At 42.6% G+C, this 23,360-nt stretch overlaps 1 protein-coding gene across 1 annotated transcript in view; it reads right to left on the bottom strand.

Moving 5' to 3' along the window:
* SCN10A (sodium voltage-gated channel alpha subunit 10) overlaps positions 1 to 23,360 on the bottom strand; it is a 94,084-nt gene that overhangs the window by 29,402 nt on the left and 41,322 nt on the right. Inside the window, exons 13-15 of the mRNA XM_053221912.1 lie at positions 14,752 to 14,990; positions 12,083 to 12,256; positions 599 to 958 (exon numbers count right to left, since the gene is read on the bottom strand). Of these exons, the coding sequence (XP_053077887.1) occupies positions 599 to 958; positions 12,083 to 12,256; positions 14,752 to 14,990 (773 nt within the window). The remainder of the gene's footprint in view (positions 1 to 598; positions 959 to 12,082; positions 12,257 to 14,751; positions 14,991 to 23,360) is intronic.

The raw sequence follows: 23,360 nt of genomic DNA, 5'->3' as shown, positions 1-23,360 counted from the left end.
TCCAGGACCCAGCTTCTCTCTTTCATCTTGCCTCACCACGCCGGCCCCCCTGCTCCTAGGTGGGACCTGTGTAGCTTAGAGAAATCGGTCAGCTCTTCCTCCCTTGGAGAAAATTATCTTCTGAGACACCCTAGAGTGGAGAAGGAAATTTTTCTTCAATAACTAACAGCTAACATTTGCTGAGTTCCTGTTGTGGCCCAGACACCGCACTAGGCAATTTTCATATGTCATCTCCTGTAATTTAATTCCCCTGGTAAGCCTATGAGTAAGCACTATTTTCTTGATTTTAAGGAAATTGAAGCTTGAGGAGACTGTCTCAAGCTTGTGCTGGGTCGTCCAGCCTTACTAGTGGTGGAGCTGGGGAGTTCTAAACAGGTTCTTCCATCCCTATCCTATGTGCTCACTCAAACAAGTCAGGCAGCCGGCCAAGGGACAGTTCTGAAAACGTGCCCCACGTGACTTTGCAAAGTTTGAAGGCTTTACGGTCAGGGAGGTGTGATGGCGGAATAAAACGTGCCATGTCAAAGCTTTTTAGGATAACCCGGAAGTCTCCTCCATCGCCCCTGAAACAGCGCCCCCAGAGGGGCTCAGCACTCACCACCAGGTTCCCGAGCACCATCACTGTTAAGAAAAGGATGAGGCATATGGATTTCTGGCCAACTTCCATGCAGGCCCACATATTCTCAATCCACTCTCCACACAGGATCCGGAAGACGATGAGGAAGGAGTGGAAGAAGTCGTGCATGTGCCAGCGTGGCCATTCTTCGTTGGGCGCAGAGATATTGTGCCGGTTGTCACGGTAGTTATCCCCGAGGAGCTGCTTGCCAACCAGAGCGAAGACAAAGACAATGATGGCCAGGATGATGGTGAGGTTCCCCAGCGCCCCCACTGAGTTCCCAATGATCTTGATGAGCGTGTTTAAGGTTGGCCAGGACTTGGCAAGCTTGAAGACCCGCAGCTGCAGAGAGACAGAGACTGTGTCGGGTCCGGGCTGCTGTTCTCATCACCTGTCATCTCAAGTCTTGATATGGGAAAACCACAAGGCAGCTTATTTCATTGATATGGGATGTTTCCAGGATGCTGCTTTTAGAGACTTTTCTTTCTGTCATCACTCAAAAATATGAATACCCTTCTACGATCTTTATATATATAGTCAACATGCTTCAGCCAAGTTTTATACTTGGGGTGGTGGTCTTGCCATACATACTCTATTCTGTAGCCATGGGCTTCCTGGATGTTGACCTATTCTTTGGGGGGTGCGGTGGGGTATGATGGAGCTCACAAATAAGTGAGGATGGCCCACTTTTGACCTGAAGAAATGTTAGCCTTCCGCAGGTAGGTCAGGACCCACTGCATCCGAGAGGTATTGGTGAACTGTATCTTAGGTCCTTTCTCATCTTGGGGCCATGGACAACTGGCCACAGACAGTTGCCCCCACTAGTCTGCAACTCAAATATATGATTTCACAGACCCAGCATTCAAATATTTATTTAGTTGACCAACCAAACCTCTCAGGTCGTTGAATGCCAGCCACACATGTGCATGGCACTGTGTGAACCTCTGGGTGTATGGACAGAGATATGTGGGCTCCTTCCCTCATGAAACTAATGGCTTAGTTACAAAGACTAAGCAAAGATCCAAAAAGCCTTCATTGTAAGCCCGGACATGCTAAGTCCTAGAAGAGAGCATTAACACTGTGCATAAAGATATCTAAACGTTTAGGGGCGCCTGGGTGGCTTAGTCAGTTTAGTGTTGGACTTCAGCTCAGGTCATGATCTCATGATCTCATGATCTCATGGTTTGTGAATTTGAGCCCTGCATTGGGCTCTCTGCTGTCAGTGTGGACCCTGCTTCAGATCCTTGGTTCCTTTCTTTCTCTGCTCCTCCCCTGTTCTCTCTCTCAAAAATAAATAAACATTAAAAAAAAGATGTCTAAACATTTAAAAAATACATTTGTGTGGTTCTCTAATCATGTTGGAAAGAAATATCTGGGTTTAGCTGTCATGGGTACTTATGAAGCATCTATTACCAGCCTGGCTCTGACTTAGGGGTTAAAATGCAATGCTGAACAGAACAGTGCAATAATTTTATCAGCCACACAGCAGTAAGCCCCAAGGAAGGTTTAATCTTCTTATACAGGGAGTTCCATACCCACTTCCCTAAGTGATGAGGGGCAGGGGGTGGGGGGTGTTGTGATGGCCTATGTTCACCTTAGGCCTAACCTGGTAGTTATTCTCCTCATACTGGAAGCAGAGCTTAAAACACCAGTTCTGTTGACTAAACATAGAGGCAGGAAGTAAGTGCAAATAAACACGGAGCATTGGAAACTAGATGGAGCCCTTTTGCAGAGGGTATTGGGAGAACGCCAAGTTTCCCTGGCAACACGATTGCTACAGGTTTCCACTCTCACAGTAAACTCTGGATAAGTGTAAAGGATAAGGCAAAGACTGCAGTGGGGCCCTAACACCACTCACCATACCACGGAGCCTTATGGGGCATGAATGGGGACAGCGAGGGACATATGGGTGTGCTCACTGGCACATAAGCAAAAGGACCAGGTGTTGACTCTTGCATTAATTGAATCTGACTAAGTTTCCACTGGTTCCTTAGTTAGTTGGCGTGGGGGTGGAGAGTTTAGAAATTAATATTAGAGTCCAGTTATGTAGCAGTTTTTGGCCACCATTAAGCTTATATTAAACTGTAAGCAAATTGTGTGTAATTGTCATTACAGGGCACAAATCGAGTGGTCCTCTATGAATTCTTTTGTAGTCTTTATAGAGGGCAAGAAAACACGATATTTTTACTTGCTCTTCCAGAGATACCTGGGCTTGGGGGCCCCTAGCGTTAGCTATCAGTCAAAACACATTTATAGAGTGCCTGCTATAGAGCCCCAGAAAGTGTTGGCTGGCTCTTGCTGGTTCCTAGAGCAAGTGGTCCAGGAGAGCAGCCCAACTTGCATCCATGATTCCCGTGACCCTCACCTCCACCCCCATGCAGTTGCTTTCGGCACACTTTGGCCAGATTAGCAATATATCAAAAATAATTTCTTTATAATACCACATAATATTTATAAACTGTTTCTTTGAAGTGCTGCTAAATATTACTTCACATTTAATTAGCCATTTCTCTAGTTAATCTCATAATTAATATAAAAACTTCTAATTGGAGGGAAAAACTGGAAGGAAACAAACCAAGTTGGTAACATGGGCATATTTGTATGGAAATATATCCCAGTATTTTGAATCTTAGGGTTAAACTTGTCTATATATTTCCAACTTACTTTAATGAGGATGCTTTACTTGTAGAACAGAATGAAAAGTAAGTCTAAAGGAAAGTCTGTCTTCTACAAGGGAGGTTAACCCCTGGTGATGAAATAGGCCTTGTGGCAAATATCGGCAGACAGGGTAATATGGTAGACTATACTGGGTCCCCCTTGGGTTCACCTTTCCATTAAAAAGTTACTAAAAATGCTGGATAATAAAATCTAAGGTGCACTGATGATCTATCAATAAAGTAGGTAGGTTCTTCAGCCAAAAACGAAATAAATATGGGAATTCAGATGCATAAGCAGATTGTTGAAGCTAGCTTTTCCACCGAAGACCTTTGCAAAACTGAAAGAATCTGGCATAGATTTTAATGGTCTCATGAGGTATGGAGAGCAGGAAACATATCTCAGGGCTGTCTAAGGTAGAAGATCTAAGAGGAATCTCTCCCCCTTTTAAGACTAGATCCTAAAGAGCCATAACTTTCACGTAAGGACAAACCAGAAATAAATGCAGGAAAATGCCATGAAAATTAAATGTCTGGTGTCAGATACCAGGCAGAGGAGGGGAAATTGATGCTGAGAATTTGGACCCCCGAAGTGGGGCTCACACAGAATTTTAGCTAGAATTCACACTACTTAGTTATTTCCAGCTGAGAATTTAATTTAGAGCAGTCCTACAAAGTGTCTTACAGAAATAAATGCAAATACTCTTTGAAGAAACCAGCCTGCATCCCAGGTCTTAAAGCACCCCATCAAAAGTGTCTAAGAGTTGCAGTAAAACAAATACCTAAATAATGAGGCGTCATGAATAAATGAGATTTGGGATGTGCATGTGGAAACTGTCATTCAATTTCTTTAGGTAATAAAATTATTAGCCAGAGATGACAGTATAATTGGTTATAATATGCTTAAAGAAATAAAACACAAACTGGAAGATATGTGCAGAGAACAAGAAACTATAAATAATAATAAGTTTTGAAAAATAACTAAGTGGAACTTCTAGAAATGAAGAATATAACACAACCTTAAAAAACTGTATGGACGAGTTTCACATCAGATGTGATCTAGTTAGGAAAGAATTAATGTATCACACCTATATTCAGAAGGGAGCCCAGAAAGACATAGATGGAAAATACCAAAGAGGTGTAAGAACACTGAGAATAGAGTGGGAGAGTTTAATATACCATCTAGTCAAAGTCCAAGAGAAGAAAAAGAATGGAGTGAAGGCTAGACTTGCCCATATAATGTCTTTGAACTTTGCAAAACTGAACAAAAGCACAAATCTATAGATTCAAGAAGTCAAAGAATCCTAAGCATTATAAATGAAAAGATAAACCCATACCTCGACATCCTAATAAGATTACAGAACAGCAAAGACAAAGAGAAGGTTTTAAAAGCATCCAGACAGAAGGGAACAACAGTTAAATTGAAAGCTGATTGCTCATCAGCAACCATAGAGGCCAGAACACTGTGGAATGACATCTTCAATGAAGTGAAAGTAGCCATCAACTAGAACTTTACATCTGTTAGAAATTTTTCCTAAAGATAAGGACAAACTGATTGGTAGTTTTCAGATAAACAAAATTGAGAGGTTCTAAAAAATCTGCTTCAGGCAGAAGGAAAGTGATCCCAGAAGGAAAGTGATCCCAGAAGGAAAGTATTATTTGCATGAATGTAAAAAGAGCCAGCATGAGTGTGAATCCGGATACGGCAATAATGTCTCACAGGGCATGGCAGAGACTGGCTGTATGGTCACACTTCGCTTCTGCTCATCTCAGACACAAAGGAGGACTGTTTCCCAGTTTTACTTGCAAATAGTTGAGGTCATGATTGGATGCTGGCTGAGGCAATGCAGATGGAGACAGAAGTAGTATACATGACTTTCAGGCATACCAGGAAACACTATGCACTTTTGCATCCCCTCTCATGGCCACCGTAGAGGCCACCTGTCGAAGATGGTGACGTCACACCATCCTGGATCCCCGAGTCACTCCCTGGAGCAGCTGCTCCAGGAGAGCTTCTCAACTAGCACTAAATATGTTGTGAAACAGAAACCTCTATCATGTTAACTCACAGATGTAGATATTGTCACCATAACTAGTTGAACGTATCTTTTAGAACATTTTTTTAAATGTGTATTTATTTTTTGAGAGAAACAAAGAGTGCGAGTGGGGAAGGGGCAGAGATGGAAGGAGACACAGAATCTGAAGCAGGCTGCCGGCTTTGAGCTGTCAGCACACATCCCAATGCGGGGCCCAAACTCACGAACCGAACCGCGAGATCATGACTTGAGCCAAAGTCGGACACTTAACCGACCGAGCCACCCGGGTGCCCCCTCGTTGTACTTACCTTAAGCAATGTAGAAATTGGTACATTGAAAAGAGCTGTTGCCATTTCAAGACATCAAATGTGTGGCACTAGCTTAGTGGTCTTGTCACGGACAAAAAGGAAACTGGAGGCTTAGAAAGCACTGATCCATGTTGCAATGGCAGAACTGTTGCCTGCAATAATTCTGGGGCAGGTCATGAGCCTCAGGGACCAGTAGCCCCAAGGGAAGGTTTTATAAAACAGAGCCTTAGTCTTGTGGGTCAGTTGCAATCGGTTACATTTGTCAAGAGGTTACAAGAAAGGGATGAACTTGGAGAATATTGGCTGATTAATAAGAAATAAATGGAAATAGAATCCAGATGTTTAGAGCCTGGAAACTTTAGGAAAGTATACTGCTTTAGATCCCAATCAGTTAAGCAATAGGATCAAGCCTTTAAGTATTGAGGACCAACTAAATTTTTCAATGAAATAAAGCAAATCTTAGCAAAGATTATATTGATGTTGTAGCCACCATTTGAGAGCCACAAGCTGAGACATGGGGATGAGAAAGCAAAAACATAAAGGGCAATCGCGAACTTTGTCAAAGACAGCACTGTGGGAGTGCAGGCCACAGAGAGATCTGAAGCCATCTTGAAGGATTTGCGTTGCAAAAGAAACCATGAGCCCTGACTGAAAAAGCCCTTGACTATGTAAACCTGAAAACAAGGCCATCTTTCCACAAGCAGGAGGCAAGCTTTGAAGATTGTAGGACTTTCCTCGAATGTGGCAACATCACTTCTTAAATTTTTTTATTTTAGTTTACTTATTTTTTGAGAGAGAGAGAGAGAGACCATGCAAGTGAGCAGGGGAGGGTCAGAGAGAGAGGGAGACAGAGAATCCCAAGCAGGTTCTGCACTGTCAGAGCTTGAACTTGAACTCAGGAACCATGAGATCATGACCTGAACCAAAAGCAAGAGTCAGATGCTTAATGGACTGAGGCACCCAGGAGCCCCAGGAACATCATTTCTTAAAGGAGTTCTACTTAGAGCCGACTGGCTTGCATCACACGATGATGTGAGTGAGGAATAAACCTTTACTGGGTTAAGCTATAGAGTTTTGGGGATTGTTTGCACAGTCATTGGTTTTTATCGTTGATTACATCACATAGCTTGTTTTAAACAAGGTAAAAATAAAATACTTAGCACAATAGTAAGTTGGGAATTCCTTATTACTAATTAAGTCATATGGCTTTTTAAACACCAGATGAAATGAAAATGCTTAATATTAACACAGTGGTAAGTTGGGAAGGGGTAACTGGAGTGAAAAGTGGTCTTGGAAAGTAAAGGTTTCGCTCACTTTTGACTTTAATTGAGTAATTTCTAAGGTAACCACTCAAAGAATAAAAACAGAGTAGTTTTTAAACCAATAAAGGAAGAAAATGGAACAGGAAAAAAACAGTTCAAAATAAATCAAGAATTGAGAGAGAGAGAGAGAGAGAGAGAGAGAGAGAGAGAGAGAGAACAAAAATACTAGGACAGATGAAGCAAGTAGAAAACCCAAAATATAAAGATAGACACAAATCCAAACATATCAGTATTCACAATAAAGTAAGTGGGCTAAATGTTTTGGTTAAAAGATAAAGATTGGATTGTCAGAACTAAATAAGAATCCAAAATCTGACTATATGCTATTTATAAGACACATATAAAAACCCTGAAGATATACAAAAGTTGTAAGTAGAGGGTGGGTATAGATACATCTTTCAAATTCTAAACCAAAAGAAAACAGGGTTATTTAATTAACATGAGTCAGAAGGGACTTTTAAGGCAAAAAGCATTTTGAGGGAGAAAGAAGGTCAATTCTTACTGATAAAAGTTTCACTTTACAGGGAAGATATAACAACTTAAAATATGTATGCATTTAATAACACAGCCTCAAGATAGTACCATAAGGAGAAACAGACCATGCCATAATCATAGTGGGAGATATTTTTACACACTACCATCTCAGTAATTGCTAGAACAGGCAGATAAAAATACGCAGGGATTTAGAATATTTGGACCACACAATGAACTTTCTCTACCCCATGGACATACGCAGAGTATTGTACCCTGTAACTGCAGAAGACACCTTTTCAGGTGAATAAGGAACATTTTCAACACGCTGGGCCAAAAGAAAATTACAATAAATTTCAAAGCATTAAACATGCAGTGTATGTTCTCTGACTATAATAAAATGAAGCTAGAACTCGGTGGCATAGAGATAACCAGAAATTAAGAACTGAGCTTCTAATTAACCTTTGAGTCAAAGAATAAGTCAGATTTGAAATTAGAAAATATTTAGAACCAAACAATAAGGAAAGTTCTACATATGAAGGCAGTTCTTAGAAGGAAGTCAAGTCTTCAATGAATATATTGGAAAGGAAAATAGGTTGGAAATTCCATCTTAAGAAGTTAGAAAAGCATAAAATATGTAGGACAGAGGATGCAATTAAGATAAGAAGCAGGATTACTTAAAATAGAAAACATCAATGAAGGAGAGGAGATCAACAAACTAAAAGTTGGTTCTTTGAAAAGACTGAATTGATGACCTTTGGCAAGGCTAATAAGATGAGAGAAAGCACACTTGGTGGCATTTTACTATTTTTAAAGAAAGAAAAAGGTAACATAAGTACAGGTGATATAGATCCTTAAAATATAATGGCATAGCTTCATGACTTTATGCCAAAAAAACTTGAAAATTTAGATAAGGGAAATTTTTAGAAAAATATAACTTACCAAAACCAATCTGAGAAACAGAAAACCTGACTAGTCCCGCAGCGAATAAGAAAATTAGGTCAGTAATGAAAAACCTTGACCTCAGATGGCCTCATTGGTGCATCCTACCAACCCTAGAAGGAACAAATCACTCCAATCTCACCCAAAGATTGGGTGTGGAGGAAGAGGACCATTTTTCACCTCTTTTTATGGGAATTCGCCCAGCCTTGATACCTAGATGCTAAAACCCGGCAAGGGAGTGTAGGAAAGAAAATTAGAGACCAAATACTACTCATCAATACAGATGCAGACATTTTAAGCAAATTATTAGCAAACTGAATCTTCCAATGTATATATATATAAAAAAAATGTATCACAATCAAATCGGGTTTATCCCAGGAAGACAAAGTTGATTTAACAGTAGAAAATCAATTAATATAATTCACCACCTTAACACGTTAAGGACAAAAATCATTTGATTATCTTAATACATGCAGAACAATTGTCTGATAAAATTAAACATCCCTTCATGATGGGTATTCTTGACAAAGGAAACTTCCTAAACTGATAAAGTTTTCTTCTTATCTCTCGAAAAACAAATATTAGACTTGGGGAAATATTGAAAGCACTCTCTTTGAAATCAAGAAACCAGCCAGGATGTCTGCTATTAATACTTCCTTTCAACAGCTTACTGGATGTCCTGATCAGCACAATAGTGTGGTAAAAAAAATCAAATAGTGTAATGATCACAAAAAAAAAAAAAAGAAACAAAACTCCTTATTTGCATATGACATGATTGTGTTAAAAAATTTAAGGGGTTATATAGATAAATCAGAATTAATAAGAATCGTCTGGATGTAAAAATGCTAAATAGGAAAAAAAAACCCACAACAACAACTCTAGAAAAGGACATTTAAAAAGAGATTTAATTTAGAATAGCATAATGAACTAGGGTATATCGGAATAAATCTAACAGAAGATGGGGAAAATTCCTTATGGAAAAAATTATAAAACTTTATGGAGAAATTATACAACTATTGAAAGCTTAAAAAAATGGAGAGTGTGTTGTTTTCATAGGTCAGAAGACTTCATAAGGTAAAGGTTGCATTCCTTCCCAAATTGATATATAAATTCTTACAGTCCCAGTAGGAAAGAACAACAGTTTTGTGTGCACGTGGGGATGTAACTTGGCAGATTGATTCTAAAATGAATATGGAGGTACAGGGACCTAGATATTCTTAAAGAAATGAAACAAGGTGGGCGACTTGCCTAAAAGACACAGACACGATCAAGGCAATTGCAGTAATTAGGACATGCGGTTTTGCTACAAAGATGGACCAGTGGATTAACGGAGCAAGAATTTAAATGATGGGAAGGGAGGCAATGCTACTTTGAGAGGGAGCAAAAAGCAAGAAAGAAGACACACGGCATTTTCATTTCTTCCTTCTTTCCTTTTTTTCCCCTCCTTTCTTTCCTTCCTTCCTTCAATCAACAAGTGTTTACTGAGTCCCTACTATGTGCTGGGCCTTGGGTTAGAATGGTGGACGAGGAAACCCCGGGTGTTGTCTCATGGGATATCAGGATGATGGTAAACTGGGTACAACAGGTTCATCTGATGGCAGAATCCAACTTTAGATAATGTGGCTGGGGAGGGCCTCTCTGAGGAGGTGACATGTGGGTTGAGCCAGGAAAAACGAGAATGAATGATCTAAGTAAAGACTGGGGAAAGGCATTCCAGGTCCGGGGAATGGATGCGTAAAGGTCCAGAAGCAGGAATAGCTCTGTCACATGTGGTGAAGGAAGAGGTCTCTGTGGCTGGAGCAAAGACGAGACTGTTTGCAGAGGTAGGCAAGGCCCTGATTATGCCAAACTTTGGAGATCATCACAAGGACTCTGGGTTTTATTCTCAGAGCAATGGGAGACCACTGAGGAGTTACTTGTAAGCAATGTGCTTCACTAACGTAAGACGATAATGCTAGGAGAAACCGTGTGCACGCGTGTGTGTGGCTGGCCGGGGCGGGGGGTGGCGGGGGCAGTATATGGCAACTGTGTGTTCTGTCCGCTCAATGTTTCTGAAAAAATCGACCACTGTTCTAAGAAACAAAGCCTGTATAAAAGCTACGAAACTGGTGATCTGGGCTGTGTGCGTTTCTTGTGGTAATGTCTCTAGATCAGGTGCAGGCACGGCACGGCAGGCAGAAGGAGTATTTGGCTTTAACTTCAATATTTGGTAGGATTTTGCCAAAAACAAAAATGTGAAGGGCCAGAGGCAAAAGGTGGTTGAGTTTGTTTCCAAGGTGTGTTAATACTAAAGGACCACGGTATCTAAGCCGGGTAATGAGGAATAGGGAGATGGCGGAGGACGAACCCCCAGAAAGGGATGGGGGTGGTGGCCGTGGTTAGGCAATGGTGGGTTGAACAGCATGTCAGGGGCAGGAAGGTGGGGGCAGGGGGGCAGGTGCCTGGCGAATTCTGTAGGCCCCAGCTGAGAGTAAACCTGCCTATTTGTAGTCTGAGAATACAGGCTTCGTGGAGCCAGAGCAAAAGAAGCATGTAGACGTTAAAGCACCAAGCTTGTGTTTCCCCAAGGCTATCAAAAATGTCCGTATTCTATTAGGAAACTAACTTCAGGCCCTCTCAGGGCATAGGGAGTATGGAATCTTGCTCCCTCAATGTTTGTACACGGGTGTCCCACATTGGCCATTAACTTAGGTGCCTGACCCTTGATATCATTTTCTAGATACGTAGAGAAATCTGTCCTTCTAAAAACGTGTTTTAATTCCTACCTTCTCAAGTTTTCAGGTTATGGGTAAAGGGCCCACAGGCCCACTGTGCTCTTCTCTCCTTTAGTACAACAAGAGACATCACGTCAAGCAGATGTCCCAAACTGGCGGGACACAACACAAGCTTGTGTTTCCCAGGACATGCTTCCTTTGGCCTTTAGACTGCTTTTTTAAAAATCGGATGAGTAGTCAGTATTAAAATCTGGATTTCTGGTTTCTCGTGAAAAATCGCAAACTCTGACAATAATGGATAGGGCCGCCTCCTTGGCTTACATCATCCTGAGTCTCATGTAAATGCCCCTCCCTGGAGTCGTGCTCTGGTGCGGGGTCTGCCTACCTGTTTACTTGAGACAGATGTCCAGTGCCAGGATCTTTTCCTTGGCCGGCTTTCTGTTGTCGCCTGCTTGGTTCCTGCAGGCCTTTGGGTTTGCCACCCCACTAAGTCTGGGAGCTCCGTGCTGGTGTGCTGGCTCCCACACTGGGGCCCCAAGCAGACTTTCTGGCCTAGAAGTGAGATTGCTAGGCCCTGTCTCCTTCGCTCTGTCCTCTCTCTCCAGACCTGGACACTGGGCCCCCGGAGGCACTGAGACAATGCTGAGGACAGTAGTGAGCCCATGCTAACGAGCCATGCCATGCTATGTCAAGGGGTTAGCACTGTGCCTGACACATTGTCCATGCTCAAGAAAGAGTAGCTGCTACAATTACCATTGCGACTGCTATTTGATAAGAGAACAGGAGGGCACAGGTGAGGGAGCCCAGGCCTGGAAAGGAGAAGGCACACCCCCACTTTGAATAAGTAGGAAGGACCAAGTCTCCAGCCCCTTGGAGCCCTGTCCTGCCTCCCCTACCCAGGCACAGAAACGGAAAAGTTTTCTGGCTAGTGGGGTCCCCAGAGGACAGGGTCTGTTCCCAGGGGTGTGGCTCCCTCAGTGTGGGGGGAGTCTCCCCAAGGCGCTAAGAGAGAACATTACCAAGCGGAAGGTCCGCAGCACTGACAGGCTTCCCTTCTTGGCCGCACCCAGCTCTATCAGGCTCACGGTGACGATGATGCAGTCAAAGATGTTCCATCTCTTCTGGAAGTAATAGTAGGGGTCGAAGGCAATGATTTTGAAGACCATTTCAGCAGTAAAAAACACAGTAAAGACCTGTGGTTGGAAACAAGGATCCATCTTACCAGGGTCTGTGGGGTCAGGGGGTAAGGACAAATAGGGCAACAGGGAAATGTCTAGTTTAAAAATAAAATAGCAAATCCTTTTACTTTGTTTGTATTCAGTTTCTCTGTAGTCTGCGGGTTCTTGAAGGACTGGGGATGGGAACACTCAGTGTGGTAGCACAGAGTAACCTCTGGACCAGTGCTCAGGATGTGCATTAGAACCCAAGCTTCAGTGTTTCCATACGTATGGTCGTAGGGGTGGATAATCGTTGGGATAATAATTATTATATGATTATCTAAATGAGAAGTCAATCTGGTTCAGTTGTTCAAAAGCTTGGATTGTGGGCCAACATAGACTTAGATAAAAGTTCAACTCAAGGATGCCTGGGTGGCTCAGTCGGTTAAGCATCCAACTTCAGCTCAGGTCATGATCTCATGGTTCATGGGTTCGAGCCCCGCTTTAGGCTCTGAGCTGTCAGCCCAGACAAAATGTGGAGCCTGCTTCAGATTTTGTGTCTCCCTCTCTCTCTGCCCCTCCCTGGCTCGTACTCTGTCTGTCTGTCTGTCTGTCTGTCTCTCTCTCAAAAGTAAATAAACATTCAAAAAAAAAAAGTTCAATTCGGCCATGTCCTAGTTTATAAAAGCTTGCACAAGTAATGCGTCCTCTCTCTACCTCAACTTACTCATCTGTATAATGGGCATAAAATGAGATAATGCATACACAGTTCTTAGCAAAGGTCCTGGCCAATATAGCTCATTAATAAATAATAGCTATTAAACTAGAAGAAGAAGAAGAAGAAGAAGAAGAAGAAGAAGAAGAAGAAGAAGAAGAAGAAGTTGTTATCTCTAATTTCAGCTCTGAGTGTCTTTAGTTGTCGTAAACAGGAGGGGATTCTGACATTGAAAGAGGTCAGGCCCAGGCTCAGGTCACAGGACAAGCAACAGGGAAGGGAGAAAATTAAGGTAGATGGGTCAGGTGTGGTTCTCTCATTTGCTGTCAGCAAAGCCTTTCACCAGCCTGGGAAACAGGTGCTGTCATCCCCTCTACATACGAGGAAAGGCTGGGAGTTTAAGTGACCTGCCTAATGCCACAGATTGCAACTGTACAAATTCAAAGAGCATGCACTGAGTGCCCTTTGTAGGCAAGTGAGGCGCGGTAGGGGTGAGGCTGAGGTCCTGTGTCCTACAGAGACCTGGGTCCTGGGTTAATTGGCCCCACTGTTACTGCCTGTGCCATATGGGGCAGGACACTTAACCTCTCTTAGTCTCAGTGCCCTCTTTGGGGCTGTGAGGGTGGTGAGAGCCTCATAGCATTGTTGTGTCTTAGAGATAACTCTTACAAGGTACCGAACTCTGCCTGCCTGTCTTGCTTTCTCTTTAAAACATGGCACTCTGCTCTGGCCCAGCAGTAAAGGCCTTTTTTCTTTCTTGTCTCAACTTCTCTAGCTATAAAATGAGGGTGGGGGCTCAGAGGTCTCTTCTGTAAGACCCTCTGTGGTCTGTGGTGACTTCTTGGAAATACGGCCTTCCTTCTCTTTCCACTTCCCCTCTTCATATCAACTTGGAATAGAATGTGGGCTCTCAGCCCAAGTGTTGCCAAAACGTAAGGCATGCTGGAGCCACAGTGTCCCAGAACCTGCTGGAGTCCTTATCGCTTCCCCGGATTCGGGGGGAAGGGCGGGTTTCTAGGGAAGAGTAGTCCCATTGCCCCCGAGACCCCTCCTTCCACTTGTCTGCAGCCTCCAAGGAGTCAGAAGAGCTGGACGGTCCTGGTAGACCCAGAAGGCCATCTCTAGTGGGGTGGGCACTACAGTGGACTTGGAGGCAGGACCCTGACCTTCCCAGCTTCTGCTTATCATGTAACAAAGTCTAGCATGGATTTTATCTTGTTACAAGCAAGTAATACTAAAAAAAAAATAGAGGACAATTTAAAGTAGTGTCCTGTCTAAGCCAGATACAAAAGAAAAGTTCTGACTCCCTGGTGCTTTTGTTACAACAGCAACCACATTTCCAGGTTCCTGCCCTTTCACTGCCTTCCCGACTCCTCTCCGACTGTCTGCCCTTAAATGACATCACTGAAAAACTACCTCCACTGTGATTTACAGTCATAAAAGCAATAAAACTAGGAGGAAACCTTGCAAGTCCACAGACTGTCTTAAGATGGGCAAGTGACATTTATCCTAGTTTCAAGGTAGAGGCAGCCGAGATCCAGAGAATTCAAGAGCCTGACCTAAGATCTGAAAAGAGGGAGCCAGCTGCCCCTTGGGCAGGACTCTCTAGGTCCATTTCCCTGTGCTGGTTTGTCCCAGGGCAATTCCCACCAGCTCAGCCTGGCCCTCCAGGCTTGATTTCCTGCCCTCAGTGTGAGCACATCTCCAGCACTGCCCCTCTGTTAGTTGGATCAACACTCCAATGAATGAGGGTATGTGGCCACCCCACCCAAAGTCCGCTGCCATGACAGCTGGGCGAAGGCTGCCCGTCACTCACAATATTGCCTATCTGGAGCATGGCTTCGAAGGCGGGGCTCATGCGGTGATGCTCCATGGCCATGAAGACTGTGTTCACCACGATGCACAAGGTGATGGTGAGCTCCGCAAAGGGGTCTGTCACTATCCCAAAGAGAAGTGTCTTGAGCTTCACCCATGTGGGGCAGCATTCCCAGATCAGATACTTCTTAGCCAAGCTGGTCAAGCAGGGTGGGCACCTCCGTTCAGACTCCTCGAATTCTGTATCACAGGAGTGGTCAATGACAGTTGTCAGCCATGTGTCTCCTCAGACTCCCATCCCCTGGCCATCCCCTAGATTTAGTCATTACCAATAACTGCCACTTGCAATCTCCAACCCAGCACCTTGCGCTGATGACCATTTCCTACTTTCTGAGCTCCTTCAGTCCAGCAAGTGCAGTCTAATATCTGTCCCCATTCAGTGTCCCAAAGCTTTTTAACTGCCCATCACCTATGTCATGCTCTTAGTTCTTAATTCACCTGGCTTAGATTTCATGTCCACTCCTCTATATACTCCTTTGCAGACACCCTCAGTTCCTTTGCCCTTCTCCCCTCCTCGCTTCCCCTCAACAGGCAGACTTCTCTCCACCTGCACCCAACCTGGTTAGAAAAACTACACAGCCGTGCTGACTGGTCCCACTGTCAGAAATTCTGCCATGTTTCTCATCTCAGTCCACTCCTTCAGTCTTCCAGACCAGCATTTCTCACTTGGCCCTCTCTCCTCCAACCTCCCCCACATCTAGTCCTCACTTTCTGCCGACCAGCTCCCTTTGACTTACCTCAGAATAAAGAATCACTCACAAAAGAACTTCCTCTTCTTCCTCCAAGGAATCTGTAAGTCCCTCGCCCCCGCCATGTTCTGCACCCCGTCCCGCCCCCAGCACATGAGCTCACTCTACTCCTACCTGCACACCTGATCAAGGTTTGTGTCATCCCCTCTCTCCCCTCTCTGGACTGTTCCCATCAGCACGTGAACATGCTTTAAGTGTGGGCCCACTTTTCAAAAGATCTCCTTGGACCACATGTTATCCTTCATTTACTGTCCCCTCAACAGCAAAATTCCTTGTAAGAGTTTTCTACACTTAATTTTCTCTGTTTTCTCACTTCCTGTTCCCTCCTTGACCCCTGGCATCAGGCTTCTACCCCTTCCCCATTTAAATGATCATTTCCCAATTATCCCCTTCCTCTGCCTCTCATAGCATCTGACAGAAGTTATAACACGGTCCTTGAAATCCCTTGTCTAGCTTCCAGGACCTCATTATCTCTTGGTTTTTCTCTCATATCAGTGACTGCTTCTTCTCAATTTCAGGTGCTCTCTTTCCTCTTCTTCCCTCTGAATGTTGGAGATCTCAAGCATTCTCTCCTTGATATTTCTTTTTTTCCCCTCTCTAGGTAATCTCATTGAGCCCCATGGCCCTAAAAAACCATCATCATGCTATCTCCCCCCAGATTATATGTTGAGTTACTGATTTTCTTTTCCCTAAGCACCAGGCTCATCTCTAGCTGCTTCCATTAAATCTCCACGTAGATGTGCAACTGGGGCCACCTCTACAGAAGGCAACTGCATAGCTTTAGATCTATCTATAAATGTACCTGTAAGTTATGCACTCTACAGATACACCAGCCCACATGGCAAGGAAAGATGATGTCCATTATTTATAATAGTAATAACGATAATGATAATAATAGTAATAGTAAGAACAGAAACAATTGATAAAGTCCATTATGAAAAATGATGAGGCAGATTTATTTATGATGATGTAAAAAAAACCTTACATATATGTGACATGTGCATGAGTATAAATGCATAGAATATGGTGTGAAGGATATAAGAGAAACTGGGGGAGTGCACTGAAATACTGGAATACTGGGGAGCAGGAAGGATCCTTAGTGGGAAAGAAGTTTTCATTGTATGTGTATTTGGAGTACTTGAATTTTTTTGCTATATACATTTTTTCAAAAGAAATGAATTCATAGAAATGAATGTATCCTCCCAAATTTTGCTGTTTTATTTTCACATAGGTGGATAAGAAATTTATATGTAGTCACATTTATCCACGTTGTTCTTTATGTTTCCTTGCTCTTGTGCCTTGCACATAAGCCATTCTCATCGCAAGATGTGAAAAATGCCTATTCACATTTCTGTCTGGTTCTTTTGTAGTTTCACCTCTCCCTTAAAATTTTGGTGCATTTGGAGTTTATTTTGAATAAGGAGTAAGATATTGAGCCAGTTTATTTTTCCCAACCTCTTGTTATTTATATCAACACTGTTTATTGCAAAATATCTCATTTTCCAAAGGATTTGAAATTTCATTTTGATAAGTTATTTCCACATATCCATATATTTTCATATGCACATGTCCATTTCTCTTCCATAGATCAGACTATTTATTTTCAATATCACACTGTTGTAATGACTTATAATCTTGTAAGCCTTTAAAATCTTCAAAACATTTTGTCAAAAAAGTAAAAAAAATAACTGAGAAAAATAATTGTGGCTCATGTCGCAGACAAAATGCTCATTTCATTAATATGTAAGAACTCTTAAAAATCAATGAGGAAAAGATCAACATAGCAGAAAAATGATTAGGCAGTTTCTAAAGAGAAAATTCAAATGGTTTATAAATATTCAAAAAGATGTCCAGTAAATACTCAAAATGAGAGAAATGCAAGATGAAGCTATACTAAGACATTATTTCATGGATCAGATTTGCAAAGATAAAGACAGTTTGATAGTTGCGTTTGGGAGGATGTGGGTTGAAAGGCAGTTATCATCCATTGCTTGGGTGGGTGAGGGTTGATACATTTATGCAGAGTATCCATTGTCCGTCAAAACTGACAATGCCTATCCCCTGTGACAAAGCGATTTCACTTCAAGACATTTAACCTATATAGTACGTGTAGAAAGTGATGTAGTGACTGCAGAATTTACTTTCATCAAGAAGGGAATGATTAACCAAATTACGGTACCATCTATGCAATGTAATACTAACAGTGACCGGAAAGTGTAAGGGTACTATGTAGGATGATTTTCAAAATATATTCACTGAAAAAATTATGGCACAGAATAGCATATGTGATATGCTACCATTTGCAAGGGAGAAAAAAAAAGACTATATATTTTTGATTGAACATACTAAATTATTTTGGGGAGGAAACACAAAACAATTGGTTTGGACATTGTTTCTGGAGAAGAGAGTTGGGTGGACAGAAGAATATTCCCCTTTTTTTAATGTGCCCTTTAGTATCTTTTAAATCCTATATAACATATTGCTTACTCAAACAAAAGCATTCTAAATAAAAATTTGATAAAGAGATTTTATTTAGAGCAACGGAGTAAGGAATATGCTCCCCTTCTACTTCCAGAAATCAACAAAAGCATCAAGGAGACTGAGAAATAGAAATGCAAATTCTTAGCAATGATTTTTTGGATTTGATACCAAAAGCAAAGTCAACAAAAGCAAAAATAAACACATGGAATACATCAACCTAAAAAGCTTCTGCACAGCAAAGGAAACCACCAACAAAAGGAAAGGGCAACTTATTGAATGAGAGAATATTTGCAAATCACATATCTGATAAGGCGTTAATATCCAAAATGTGTAAATAACGCCTACAAATTGGTAGCAAAAAACCAAATAACCTGATTTTAAAATGGGCAGAGGAACAGAGGAGACATTTTTCTAAAGAAGATGTGGAAATGGCTTACAGGTACATGAAAAGATGCTCACATCACGAATCATCAGGGAAATGCAATTAAAAATACAGTGACGTATTCTCACACCTGTTAGAATGGCTATCATCAAAGACAGGAGATAATATGTGCTGGCAAGGATATGGAGAAAAGGGAATCCTGTGCACTGCTGGTGGGGATGTAAATTGGTGCAGGCACTCTGGGAAACAGTATGGAGATTCCTCAAAACATTTTAAATAGAACTACCATGTGACCCAACAATTCCACATCTGGGTATATATCCAAAGGAAATAAAATTACTATCTCAAAGAGACATCTGCACCCTGATGTTTATTGCTGCACTGTTCACAATAGCCAAGATACAGAAACAATCTAGTGTCCATCAGGAGATGAATGGATAAAGATGTGAAACACACCCACACCCCCACACCCCTATCCATGCATTAAAATATTATTCAGTCATGAGAAAGAAGGAAATCTTGGTGTCTGCCCTCAATCTTGAGGGCATTATGCCAAGTGAAATTAAGTCAGACAGAGAAAGATAAATACTGATACTATATAGTATCATGTACCTATGTGGAATCTTCCAAAAAAAGATGAATGTGTGAGTTGTGAGGGGTGTGGTCATTAACTAGTTAGCGAAATCCTTTCACAATGTATACATGTATCAAATCTTCACAATGTGCACTTTAAATATCTTACAATTTTGTCAATTATATCTAAAAAACTGAAAAACATCTTCACAGATTAAAAAAAAAAAGAATGTGCCGTCCTTCGACTTCCAGAAACCACTAAAGGCATCAAGGAAACTCAGAAATAGACATGCAAAGTTTATTTTTGATGAAAGTCAAAAACATCTGTAAACTCAAATCATAAGTTATGTGCAAAGGCTTTCAAATACTGCACAGGTCAGTCAGGGTACAGGAGAGTGCTCCGAAAGGGCACTTTAAATGACAGATACGTAAACTGGCACAGCATGGTTTTCTAATGCAGTTGGCATACCCTGGGCGGTGGGGGGGGGGGGGGTGCAAAATCAATCATTTCTAGTTGAAACAAAAGCAGGCGCTTCCCCGGACCTATTTTGGCACTAAGAAGCGCAGGCAGCAGTGTTGCAGGAGGAATCCTGAGGATGCGCCATTATGGCAGGAAGCCCCTGTCTGTGAGGTGGCACAGGAAAACCCTCAGCCTTGTAAATAGCCTGAACATTGCTGACCTTGATTATCTGGGGGGATACAGAGTCTCAGAGAATCATGCACTTGCAAGCTTGGGACATGATCACAGACAGCTCTTTGCCCTAAAAGAACCTCCTGCAGAAACCTAATCCAGAAAGAACCTCTTCCTTTCCTTCTGTTACAAAGAGATGTCCCTCCTCCTGTTAAGAGTCTCCACTCGTGCATCCTCTCCTGCCACGTCAGGAATTGATGGAATGTTCTCTTTCCTTTATCTTCATTCTTTCCTATTATTATGGATCCTCCCCATTAGCATGTAAATATGCTTACTTGCATTTATTTATTTATTTATTTATTTATTTATTTATTTATTTATTCATTCATTCATTCATTCATCCATCCATCCATTCATTCATTCATTCATTTATTCATTCAGGTCAAGATGAACTTTATTATTATTTTTTTTTGTCTTTTTAAATATAACTTATTGCCAAATTGGCTTACATACAACAGCCAGCACTCATCCCAACAAGTGCCCATCACCCACTCTCCCCCCTCCCCCACCCCCATCCACCCTCAGTTTGTTCTCTGGATTTAAGAGTCTCTTATGGTTTGCCTCCCTCCCTCTCTGTTTGTAACTATTTTTCCCCTTCCCTTCCCCCCCCCCCCCCCCGCCATTGGTCTTCTGTTAAGTTCCTCAAGATCCACTTATGAGTGAAAACATATGATATCTGTCCTTCTCTGACTTATTTCACTCAGCATAGTCCTTTCCAGTTCCATCCACGTTGCTGCAAATATGCTTTTTAAAAACGCCACACAAGAAGCAAAAAAAATCTTCCTTCAAAGCTACCTACACGCTGGTGTCATTTTCTATCTCTTCCCCTTCACAGGCAAACTTTTGAAAAATGTGTCTGTATACAATATGTCCTTCTCCACCACTGCACCCCCGTTCTTCAGCCTCCTCCCCTAGCTTGCCAATCCTCTTTTGCTCAGATCACCAAAGATATCCATGTGACTAAAGCCCTGGATTCTTTCTGGGCTTGATCTTACTTGATCTTTCTGTGGCATTGTCCCTTTTGACCTTTGTATTCTTCCTGAAGGAATTCAGACCCTTGGGTCTGTGTTGGGCTCTTCCGGGTCTTTTCCTACTTCTGGGCATTCCTTCTCAGCCTCCTCTGCTGGCTCTGTCTCTTCTGCTCAATGACCAAACGTTACAGGGTCTTTAGAGCTCTGCCCCAGACCTTCTCCTCTTACTCAATTCCCTGTGTCATCTAATCCATTCGCACCATTCCAAAATTACTATCTACATTCAAACAGCTTTAAAATCTGTATCTCTAGGCCACCCTCATCTTCTAAGTTCTAGACCCATTTATTATAATTCTGACTTCCTACTGGACATTCCCACCTGGATATCCCAAGGGCATCTGAAACCCACTATATCCCAGACTCAACTGATGATCTTTCCTCTCATCTTTCCCCAGTGAACCCCTCTAACACGTTCCTTTATCAGTATCCCTTCAGTCGCTTATGCCAGAACCGTGCAAACCACCAAGTCCTGGATCCTACAGCTCTTAGCTCTTAAATCCTCCCTTTTCCTATCACCCCCACTGCCACCACCCAGAGTCCAGGCCCTGCCATCTCTCAGCTGGTTTCCTCCCCACTGGTTTCCTTGCCAACACTCTTCCCCTCTTAATTCCATTCTCTACACGTATTCAGAGTAACCTTTATAAAATGCAAATGTAGCTCCCTTGCCTCCAATCCTTTAATGGCACCTCACTGCTTTTAGGATGAAGTCCAAAATCCTTAATTTGATGTAGGAAATTCTGCGGGTCTGGCCCCAGTCCATCTCGCTAGCCTTATTTTGAGCCCCTCTCTTCCTCGCTCTCTGTGTTCCTGCCACATCAGGCCTTTTCATTTCTTCAGATATTATGCTGTCTTCTGCTTCAGAGATTTTGCCGTCCTTTCTGCTTGGAATACTCCCCTAACCCCAGGCTAAACTTACCGTATTTCCTTTAGCATCCTACACTTCCCCTTCAAGACACTCAGCAGCCTGGTAAGAATTTGTTCCACGTCCCTCTCTCCCACTCAGCACGAGGGCAGAGACTGTGTTGTGCTCACACTGTGCTCCTGCTTCTGGTCTTCTGGTCTAGACAACTGTCAAGTGCTTGCTGGTGTGTCAAACAAAGATGGTTCACGTGCCCTGAGCTCAGGGAACTGCCAAGTTCTTATTGGCTTGGGTCAAACTTCCCCGGGCACGATCATTCCCAAAGAGGTGGCTTCTGTGTACCTCGTCACAACCCTTGACAGTCCCATGCATCCCTCCTGTATTCCGTGAGTGTAGTGGTTATAATGTCAGACCAGAGAAGACCACAGGTCATCTGCCCTATGCTCAAACAACCTTGACCTCTTTGCCCTAATCTAAGGTTGTCTGTACCCAGATTCTCTTAAAGATGTCCGTGTGTCTCCTGCTTTTCCTAGTCTATTCTCACAGCACCTTTCTTGAGGGGAAGTGCGTCCTACCTCAGGATATCTGACCATTGCTTATCCTCTTCCTGTTTATCAGTTCAGGTCATTGCAATGAGCACCACACCCAAACGTCACTCTCATCCACCAACAACTGTTTGTTGAATGCCTACTATATGCCACACATTGTCCTTTCAGGTACTGGAAATCTAGCTGTGAGCAAAACAGACACATCTCTGCCCTTATTTACAACCGAGCAAATAAGAATGGCCAACGTCTGGGGCACCTGGGTGGCTGAGTCAGTTAAGCGTCTGACCCTTGATTTCAGCTCAGGTCATGATCTTATGATTTGTGAGACTGAGCTAAAAGCGCGGGGCCTGCTTGGGATTCTTTCTCTTCCTCTCACTCTCTGCCACCCACCCACCCACCCCACCCCCCTACCTCACCCCCCTGCCCAATAAATAAATAAATATTAGAAAAGAAAAAGAATAGCCAACATCTGCTGAATATTTACCAAGTGCCAGTCATGGATCTAAGCACTTTACTTATGCTAACCCACTTAATCCTCACAAAACCCTAGAAGATAAACACATATTCACTCTTTTACAGGTTAGGCACCAGAAGCACAGAGAAGTTAACGGAGCTCCAAAGTTGCACAGCTTACCCAACGTGGCAGAGCCAAGATGCAAACCCAGGCAGTCAGGCTCCAGGGCCTGTGTTCTTAACTCTTATCCTCTGTTGCTTCTCATTGATTCAGAGATCTCTTTTGTTCTTACCTGAATCGGGATGTGTTTAGAACATTCATTTTGCTCGTTCCTGTCTCATTCCCGCCAACTACACTGCATTTGCCCTTCACCTGTCATGGAACTCTGTCCTATAGGTTCTCATAAGACCGCTTCTCTTACTTCATTGAGATTTCTGGTCTCCCTAGAGAGAACAGCCTTCGACATCCCCCTTATCTGAAGCAGCCCCTCTGCAGTCCCTTATTCTCCATCTCCTACCTTACTTTCTTTTTTCTCCTACTATTATCCCCACCTGAATCTCTGTTTGGGTTTATCTGTATACCCCGCCCCCCAGAATGTAGATTCCGTGTGTGCAGGCTTCTATCTTGTTCACCACTGAATTCCCAGCACCGGAGTAATGCCAGACACATAGCAGGTGTTTGTCAAATGCTTGTTGAAGAGTAAACAAATGAAAGAAAAAAAAAGAGGAGGAGGAAGCTTGATAATTCTGGAGAATAAATGAAAAAGCAAGCTGTTTGTTTTT

This window comes from Acinonyx jubatus, chromosome C2, assembly GCF_027475565.1.
Source record: "Acinonyx jubatus isolate Ajub_Pintada_27869175 chromosome C2, VMU_Ajub_asm_v1.0, whole genome shotgun sequence".
Lineage (NCBI taxonomy): Eukaryota > Metazoa > Chordata > Mammalia > Carnivora > Felidae > Acinonyx > Acinonyx jubatus.
The sequence above is the reverse complement of the archived record's forward strand: the minus strand, read 5'-3'. Positions and strand labels throughout refer to the sequence as shown.